General features: G+C 45.7%; 2 protein-coding genes across 2 annotated transcripts; one reads left to right on the top strand and one right to left on the bottom strand.

The window, feature by feature from the left end:
• Nucleotides 1–974: 974 nt before the first annotated feature.
• SARC_02929 (hypothetical protein) lies at nt 975–2842 on the top strand (the record flags this gene model as incomplete). The annotated part of the gene is made up of 1 exon (XM_014303296.1): nt 975–2842. A coding segment is annotated over one exon (1868 nt), but the record flags the coding sequence as incomplete, so codon positions are not given.
• A 776-nt stretch (nt 2843–3618) lies between these two features.
• SARC_02928 (hypothetical protein) lies at nt 3619–9595 on the bottom strand (the record flags this gene model as incomplete). Its single annotated transcript, XM_014303295.1, has 8 exons — nt 3619–5096; nt 5822–5906; nt 6456–6527; nt 6946–7176; nt 7408–7596; nt 8052–8507; nt 8717–9081; nt 9454–9595. The coding sequence occupies 8 exons, from the start codon at nt 9593–9595 to the stop codon at nt 3619–3621; spliced, it is 3018 nt and encodes a 1005-aa protein (XP_014158770.1).
• Nucleotides 9596–9940: the final 345 nt, after the last annotated feature.

The raw sequence follows: 9940 nt of genomic DNA, 5'->3' as shown, positions 1-9940 counted from the left end.
TTCAGACTGGCTACTCTGGTTTAGGGTTCCCCCCCCACCGATTTTGGGCCCTCAGAGCCTCAACTTTGGATTTTAAATTTTGGCACCTATATATAAATATATATATATATATATATATATATATATTAGGGTGTTGTTTGACACCTATAGTGATTTATTTGGCTAGTTTTGAGACGTGCTACAATAGGGAAATATTTTTGAGTTAAAAAAAAACAAAGGGTTTATTTGGATTGTTTTGACAATAGTCCTTGTATTTGGATATAAATAGGACAAAATTGGAATTTAAAGTTCCCCCTCCCCCCCACCGATTTTGTACCACCATAGAACCCTAAACCAGAGTAGCCAGTCCGAAGACGAATGGCCGATATTGTTTAAAAACAAATACTAAAATAAGAATCTTTCGTTGTATTTAATGTGCCGCTGTGCCACATATTTTGAAAAAAAAATAGTACCCAGCCCGACACGAAATTGGCACAGCCAGCTGCCTTACGTTGGCACGTGAACTCGTGGAGTGCTTGGGAAATTCTTTGAAAAAGACTCAATATATGTATGTATTTTTAAATGGCATTGTGGCCCTCTGGAATCTGGATCAGGGACTCTGCAGAAAACACTGCATGGGTTCTCCGCTGGGAGACAAAAAGCATTTTCGATGAGACACCGCCATTCAGAGGTCATAACCTCCTGAAAAAGAACAAGGAAGCTATACAGAAGGCCATGGATATAGTGATGATTATTGGATTTTGTAAAATGAAATGCAGTATCGTATGATTTGCATCGTATACCGTCGCGTACTTAAAAAAACACGAAATAATGAATGTGCATACTGCACCAGGTTTCGTTTTTATAATAGCTGACGTTTCGAATCGTATAAAAAGCAGGCCAATCCCGACAAGTCTCACATCCACATTCACACTTGTGCATTTAAAAAACTACAAGCAAATCAAAGAACATGTACTACTTACCAACCCTCATAGTAGCCGGAGCTGCCATTCTCGGCAGTACATCAGCAGAATGTACTGAAGCGGGCGCTTCGCTAACACTCACCACCAATACCGGTGAAGCGTGCCTTTGCAGTTCCCTATTCAGCGGCACAGCTTGCGATGTAGCGGTAGACTCGACACAGTATGATTTGTGCACCGGTGTCACTGATTCAACTCTAGCTCCAAACAACCTTACTCTGACTCAGGAACATACCACTCTAAATACTATCGTTGATAGCAAGAGTGTTCAATGGACTGTCAGTTGGCCAGTTGGCTTCAATCGTAAATTCACATTCTTTGCCGTAGGCAACTGCGATGCAGGTACTTCTCTGGAGTCCTTTGTCCAAACTAATGAAGAACTTGGTTGTATCGATCGCATGGTGTTCCAGATGAGTGTTGTTGCCCTCCGAGCTAATTGTGAGTTTACCTACGAAACCGATGTTGTCATAGAAGGCGACGACACGGACATTCAATACGCAAGATATTCGTCGGACATCATATTTGAGTACGAGGAACCAACAGTCGTTGGCGGAGAAACCGTAACTCGTAGTGGACAGGTGACAATCCCAACAAGCGTTCTTCTCTTGAATAGGATTGCAGCCGTCACCACCGGTGTCAAGGTGTACTCGCCGTTCGCGATTGACACTGCCATTACAGCCCAGGCCATTAATGAGGGAGCATCTACTTCTTACTATACTCTCACATACGCTCTAAGTTTACCATATTCTGTGATCACCATGGATCCTGAGATTGCTAATGGAGGCGAAACAGCCAACATAGCTTTGCTGTGTACTGGGGATCTAGGAGCCGGAGATTGCGGCACTGCCAATGGGGAGTATATTGTCATGCCAGAGTGCATAGCTACCGACTATAAGGGCGACAGCTTCTCGTGCACCAAGGACGCGTATATCCAACTCGCGCATGACATGGACGAGTGTATATTAGACGGTACGTATACCATCTCAGACGTGGTGATCGATTGCTACAATACATTGCCTGCCGCCGATTGTCCAATTAATCAACCTAATGATAAAACCACCATTGAGTTCACTCTAGCTTCTGAAAACTTCTGTGGTAAGGACATAATCATTGAAGATGCGGTAAAGGTCGATCGATTCATTTTCGTTAATCCTGAAAATCGTGCGCAAGGTGCATCCGAATGGGTTGTGACAGATCCCACCACCGGTGTTGAAACGACATTCCCCGATGGAAGTACATCAATCGAGGCTTTAATGTTTGGCGGATTCGCGTACGCTCGTATAGACTTCAGTGGATTGGCTGTAACTGAGGTAACCATAGTGGAAAGTCAGGCGAGATCAAGCGATGATGGAGAAACCGCGTATACTGACACTTTGGACACCACAGAAATACTGGGCAAGAAGTACCCCCAAATTGACGGCACATTGACCCCTGGTACCGACTACACTAGCACAAGAGACGACCCCGAAGCCTACGAAGCAGGACTCCTTTGTAATAACCTAGGTTTATGTGCGGCAGATCAAAGTTTCTTAGTTCAGTATAAAATCCACGATGCAGTCCACGCCGCGTTCACAAACCCAGGCCCAGGTAACAGTGCCCTCTTTGACCTCCGTCTTCTGGTTGATGTATCCTATGAGACTAATCCCTCCTCAGTTCGTCGCCGAAGACGACAAGCATCCACAGACACAGGGAATACTGGAGTTCAGTCAGCTTCAGACCCTGCACAAGACGGACATGGCCCAGCAAGTATCTCGGCCAGCGGTGTAGTCACAGGGTCCGAGGAGGTTGCAGCAACCGATGACAGTGACAGTGCCGCAGTGGCATTATCGGCCTCGTCGTTCATCATAATTGCGGTAGGCGTGATTAGTCTGACATTGTTCTAAACTACGGAACATTAGTCTGACATTGTTCTAAACTACGGAACATTAGTCTGACATTGTTCTAAACTACGGAACAGTCAGCTGCATTGTGCGACATAGATCATTGTAAATTTATTGAGCGATATTTTAATTATAATTAATTATTATAAAAAAAAACTAAAAAAAGAAGAAACAATCGAAGGCCACGATCTATGCTATGTTCATGTAGATTTGTAGATGTGCTTCACGTGAAAGTCGATGACTAGGAGACGCATGAGTCGATATTTTTCCATGCTCTCTCATCAGCGGATAAGCACAATATTGCAAAACATATACAAAGTGAAATGTGAATGTGTGCTACTTCTATACTTGTGTCGATGTAAACGAAGTACTTTAAAAAAAATACTATAGTTGATGACTAGATAATCGCAATGCACAATTTAATGTTGGCTGTGGTGGTGGGATACATACATTATTGCCGAAATAAATGGTAGGGGCCTTTCAATTTTTGCAGACAACGCATCGGTTCGGTTCGCGGCATACAGCGAACCGGTTCACGTCGCGGCGCCAAGCTAATTCTCTGCAACGGATATGCAGGGATTCGACTTCATCACATTGCCAGGAGACCTTAGAACTCGGCATTCAACTTCCAAGCACAAAAAAAATCATATGCCATACACGCTCTTTCAAGACCGGGATTGATAGTAGCCTATCTTCGACTACGGCTACGATCATAATTCCTAAGCACAAATCAATTCATTTGAAATGCGCTCTTTCAAGCACGGGATAGATAGCCTAGCCTATCTTCGATTACGTCTACGATCATCCTTGTCTTTGTCTCGTGTTCTGTCGTGGTCAATATCCCTCCCCCTCTCACGTTTACGTTCACGCCTTACATCTCTACTGTGACTGCGACTACTCGTCCGTGAACGGCTCCGACGACTTCTCGATGCCTTGCGCTTTCCACTAGTGTCCCTTCTTTTCTTGGTCGGGCTACTATCCTCCCTGTGTCCTCTTTTAGATGGGTTGTCATCCCCATGCCCCTTTTTGCTACTTCTACGCTCCTTCTGATGGCTACCATGATCCACACTTCTGTTCCGTTTCCTCCTCTGCCTATCCCTGCTTCCACTTCGACTTCTAGACTTTCTGCCACTACTCTGCGATTCGCTCCTACTGCGTACCTTTCTACTCCTACTCCGCGACCTCTTACTACGGCTGATAGTACTTGGCTTGCTCCGGCTTTTCCCTCTACCCATACTACCACTACGACTGCGTGATCTCCTGCTGCGATCAGTCCTCTTCTCGTTGCTTCGAGATCGCTTGCTTCTGCTTCTCAATGCTGATTTAGATGGGGATGGTGAACTTGAACGTCTGCTGCTCCCACTACGACTGCGTCTGCTACGCCGCGAATGTTTTCGCTCTCCCTTGTTTTCACTCCTGTGCTTGCTGCGGCTTCGGCTTCTACCGCGACTGGTACTCCTCTTAGTGTGAGTAGAGGTGCGACTGGTACTCCTCTTAGTGTGGGTAGAGGTGCGACTATTGTGCACCTTGTGTACACTTGTCTCGTTACCTTCCAGCACGCCAGCTCTTTTTGCGCACACACTCGTGGACCGCTCACTGACCTTCGTTTTCTTCGAAGCATCATCTTCCTTCCCAGATTTGCTTTCACTTGCAACCAAACCTCTGCCATCAGTATCAGCCTGTGGCTCAGCTAGGGTGGTGTCCGCCAGATCTGGCCCACTGTCGCTTACCATCTGAGTACTATTATCCGATGACCTCAGACGGCCAGAATTGAATACACCTTGAGTGTTTTCCAAGGTAGCTATATCCGAATCTAGACTGCAATTCGTTGCACCCGAATGTACTGTACTCCCAGCTACAGTCGTCACAGGGGGTGCTGTTGTACCTGTTTGTTCTTCGTCACTGTCCTCTGAGGATGACTCTGGTCGTTCCCTTGTACGGATGCGCGGAGGGGTGGGCATACGCTCATTGCTCATCCTATTTAGAGCTGTGCCAGAGTTCCGAACCGCTGTCCCACCCTCGGCCTCACTACCACTGTCGTTTGCATTCGATTCAGAATCCGAATTCGAATTCGAATCGGATTCGGAAGCGTACGCGATCAAACTTTGTAGCTTCTTGGTTTCCCCATTTTTCTCTGCTGCTTTGTTATTACTAGTTTGTGCATTCCGAACATCGCGACTTCCGGGACTTATTGGAGCATCGGAGAATCGACTACGTTTTCTTGGCTCAATTTGTGGTGGGCGTTTCGGTTCCAGGCCTACTCATCGCATAGCGATTTGCACATCACACAATCACGATCATTATGCGCATAGATGCGACGTGCATACCATTTGTATACACAAAGTAGGGCGGATACCATGGTCCAAACGCAGATATACGAATCAGTGAAAGGAAACACACGAACATACGCATACAAATGAAAGAAAGGCATATGCCATATACATTTACAAGATAATAAAAATACAGTACGCGTGTATGGAGCGCGCACACCCGTGAAACATACCGAAACATCCAGAAAGACAGTCGGAGGGGGTCAGGAAAAGACAAGGGCAAGCAAGCGGTGCGTAAAGCGAATGAGAAAGAGAAGAGATGGATTAGCTCAAGGAGAACTAATGATTAGATATAGGCACGACCAAGACATGCATGCCTCCACTATACACATCAGCTGCAACTACCACAATACGCAGAAATGGACGCATACGCTACATCGCATCGTATGGGTCCATTCCGGAATCGGACATATAAGAACAGAGAAACAGTTTATGCAATAGAGCACCACATCACCCAGAATCACATAATCGTCCGCACAAGTGCAAATTCAAAGAAACACTCAGCACTCGATTCGAATTAAGTGGATCAGATAGTTTATTTATCGAAAGTGCGCACGGGGCTATATGCTTTTACAGTATTTCAACTCAAGGGTGCGATGGCAGGGCGGTCGCGCAAACGCCGAAGAAAAGAGGACGCTCACACTATACTTACCGAGAGAATTTCGAACAACATTGGTAACCATGCTATCTGTTACTTCTTTCAATACGTCGACCAACAACCATCTTACTTTTAACATCTGGTGAGGTTGTAGTTTGGTCATCGAGTATGGCGATTTGGTTGGTGGTGGTTTTATTTTGGGTGCAATTTCGGAATCATCATGCCCGGTGTGAAAAATATAACATGGGACAAAATTCGAAGCAAATGCGGAACCCGAGACAAAGCGCAAAGCAGGATAATTAAAACTAACTCAGGAAAGCCTCTTTTGATGGATTTAGCAAGCGGATAGCAGAGCAAAGAACAAGAACCGGCAAATGCAAAGCGAGCCTACGAATTCAACACTCAGGGCGGAAACCGGTACAAAGCGAAATAATTGAAGCTATCTCGAAATGACCTCGTTCGATGGAAATTGCACACAGAAAGCAAAGAAAAAAACAGCAGAAAAAGAACCGACAAAATGTGAAGCGTACGCGCCTGCAGCTACGAATCCAATAAGATACTGCTGGGAAAAAGAATACAACCGGCACACCATGAACAATGCCGCCCTGGCTTGTAATGCAAGCGACTCAACGTGGCTTAGGCAATGCAACCACAGAAGAGTGTGTGCCCAAACACCACTAGAACTTACCTCCAGCCTCGCCCGAGCTTCCGGTGTCATATCGGCTTCCAAATCTACTGAGACTTCCCTGATCGCTCGTTTCTGCAGCGTGGCCGCGTGAAAGAATATGTTTGTGATATATAGGTTTACAACAACCATACAAGAGTGCACAATAATAGCCGTTAAATGAAAGGTACTTATAAAGAATTGGAGATTTGAAACAACCAAATTCAATTAACAGCAGTCGCGAATCGAGTTGCTGTATAACATTGACGAAATGGCACCGATACCTCCGAAACCAATTGCTTACTAAAAGCACAATATCATATGCGCTACTGGCATTCGAGCTTCCGCGTAGAAGACGGTTTAATACACAAAAACAAACCGCAAAAATAGCTCAATCACGCTCCAATATCCCACAGATTGGATAAGCCTGAAGTACAACAATACAAAATCGGATTCCCTCCAAAAAAGAAATCGCACGAGTCGCACAAAAACTTGAATCAGTTCAGACAGGCACCTTTTTCACAGTACTCCTCTCTACCGGGTCACTATGTGCCATCGGCGCGACTGGGAAGGTACTAAAACTCGGGACGTTCGGAGTCACACTGTACGCGGCTGTGCTTTGAGGGGGCTGCTGTGGCATTGCAGAGGCCTTCTTCTCAATATCTGTGTTCTCCTCATCACTGCCATCATCATCATCCCACCGTGACTTGCCATCGGTTCGCTCCTTGTACTTGTTCTTCTCCGCCTGTGTTTAAAGGTTACCATCGGAGGGCACGTATCAGTAGATGTGCACACATCCGCGTCTGGCGATTGCAGCTAGGAATTTATACAGAGGCAAGGCATATATGCATTCACATCAGAAAATCATCTACACCTACAGACGCGAGTCTGCATCCTGTTTCATAACCACATACACGGTACATATACACTTAGCATTCACACACCACCCCAGAACATTCCACACAACACAACATACCTCATTCTCTTGCATTCGACGCTCCTCCTTCTCTCGGGCTTTGCGCTTCTGCTCCTCGTTCTTCGCGAGCGCATCTCTGATCCACGCAGGCAGTTTCTGCTTGTCCTTCTGCTTCTGCTCTTGTTGTTGCTGGTATTGGTACGCCAGTAATTCCTGTTTCCGAATTTCTTGCTGACGTAATTCCGCGGCCTGGTAGGATATAAGTCGGTATGACAAGTATCAGACACAGAAGCGTTTATACTCGCTTAGTATAGACGCAGGGCCGTAGCTAGCCAATTGGTTTAGGATTAAAAGGGAATCCAAGAACAAGGATGAATTCGAAAAAATTACCTACGACACTCATCACAAGGATTACTCATGTAATCTGTGTAATTGGAATCATGATTAACCCTGAATAGTGAGTAGACACACAGAAAATGTCCTACCGGGCTAATAGAACCACCACCCGAAGCACTGTGCACGAGCCCGCTAGAGTCGATCAGCCTCCACTTGCAGAATACACTCAATCCCTGGGCACGCAGTCGTACAATAAGCAAAAGAAAAGTCATATACACACCAGCACCACATGCATATCCAACACACACACACACAGATAATATATATATATATATATATTATGCACAAAGCTAACGCCTTGTACCCACCTGTTCCTCCTGCAAGCGCCTCAGTCTACTGCGCTGCTCTCGTAACATCATCTCGCGCTGTTCCCTATCCGCCTCCATATCCGCCTCTTGCTGGGCCTCATGCTCCAGCATGGCCAAGTGCTGTTCTTGCTGCATGATCTGTTGCTGGTACTGCTGTTGCTGCAAGGCCTGTTCCTGCACCAGCTGCTGCTGCACAAAGTACAGGTGCTGGGGCACCCCCTGCGGTACCATGCCCATGTTCATACCCGTGTTCATATTGATACCCATGCTATTCAAACCCATCATATCCATCGGCGGTGGTTGTGGTGGCTGCGACTGCGGTTGCTGGGTCTGCATGTGTGAATTCATATTCCCCAACTGCGCGTGAACATGCCCCATTCCCTGTATCTGTTGTGAATACGGGCACTGTACGTTGATCCCGGCGGCCTGTGCGGCGGCTTGCGCATGTGCCTGGGCCTGCAAGTGTGATGTATTTTCGCTCAGAACGGTTCACCGAGACTATTCGTCTACAACGCGATGCAATCTATCTATAGAGCCACATACCTAAGTCGAGAATGCAATGTACAATAAGATATACAAAGACGATACGATAAACTGCCCAATGTATAAGTATATATATATTGTATACGAAGCATACACTAATACACGTGTAGAAATCCTCTTACCTGAGCTGCCTGCTGTTGCGCCTCAGACATATGGGGGTGCATATTCACGTATGCCTGATAGATGTTCTGCTGCATCTGCTGTGCGCTGTACCCCATATTCGCCTGATCATACCCACCTTGCTGCGCAGACGCATTGTATTCCCCATTGTAATCGTGCTGATGCATACCTTGCGCCTGAATATGAGCCTGTGCGTGCTGCTGTGTGTATCCTTGTGCGTGGTGTTGTATATACTCCTGTGGTGGTGGTGCATGTCCCTGTGCGTGTTGCTGCGGGTGTACTTGGCTGTTAGGAGCGCCGGCAATGTGTGATGTGGCGGCAGCGTACAATGCTGCCTCAGCAGCCGCGGGCCCGGACAGACCATTTTCTGCGATGCAGTGAAACGCAGACGTACGAAGGATTCGTTTATAAGCCATCGGGGTACAAATAGCAGTAATCAACTGTTGGTAGACGACTGGGCGTATGATTATACTAATGTTCTGAATTGCAAGAGATTCTATACATGTATCTATAGCAAACTGTTTGTATGAATATGAACTGATGTAACCTGTGTAGAGTAGATAGAGCAAATGATCTGGACGCAAGGGTAAAACATTGAGACAGACATGCTAGCCTCGATCATGCCTCACTCATAGAGACAATACACACCACAGCCAACTAATCAGCATATGCGTAGGTACGGAAAGAACACAGATACAACTTCTCCAATAGAAGCGCTTGGCATTTGTGTAAAACATACCATTTCCATCTTCATCGTCTTCTATTTCCATGTCATGCAACTCCTTATTCTCCTCCTCGGCCTTAGCCTTCGCTGATTCACGCTCGCGCCGTTGCGCCGCAAACTGCAGCGCCTGCTGGGCCCAGTACTCTGCGTCTCCCATACTTCAAAAATAGAGCTGAAAATATGCACATGTGCCAGAATGTATAAATATATGTGTGCGTGAAAGAGGTGAAGACGTAGCTAAAAGCATAGGTCTTGAAGGTGACATGTATGGAAGAATAGAATAGGAACGAAGCTTTGACCGAGGGAATATACGACAAATTCTGCGACAATCTCCAAATTACAGGGATGGTAAAGGTAAATATGTATAACCTAAACAAAATAAAAAGTATACTTCTTATATATAAATATGTGTATGCAAAATTAAGAAAATACAAGTACAAAGATATACATAAAATGATATTTAAACTACAGATATATATATTGGTATATATATATATATATA

This window comes from Sphaeroforma arctica (assembly GCF_001186125.1).
Source record: "Sphaeroforma arctica JP610 unplaced genomic scaffold supercont1.139, whole genome shotgun sequence".
In the NCBI taxonomy this organism is placed as follows: domain Eukaryota; class Ichthyosporea; order Ichthyophonida; genus Sphaeroforma; species Sphaeroforma arctica.
The sequence above is the reverse complement of the archived record's forward strand: the minus strand, read 5'-3'. Positions and strand labels throughout refer to the sequence as shown.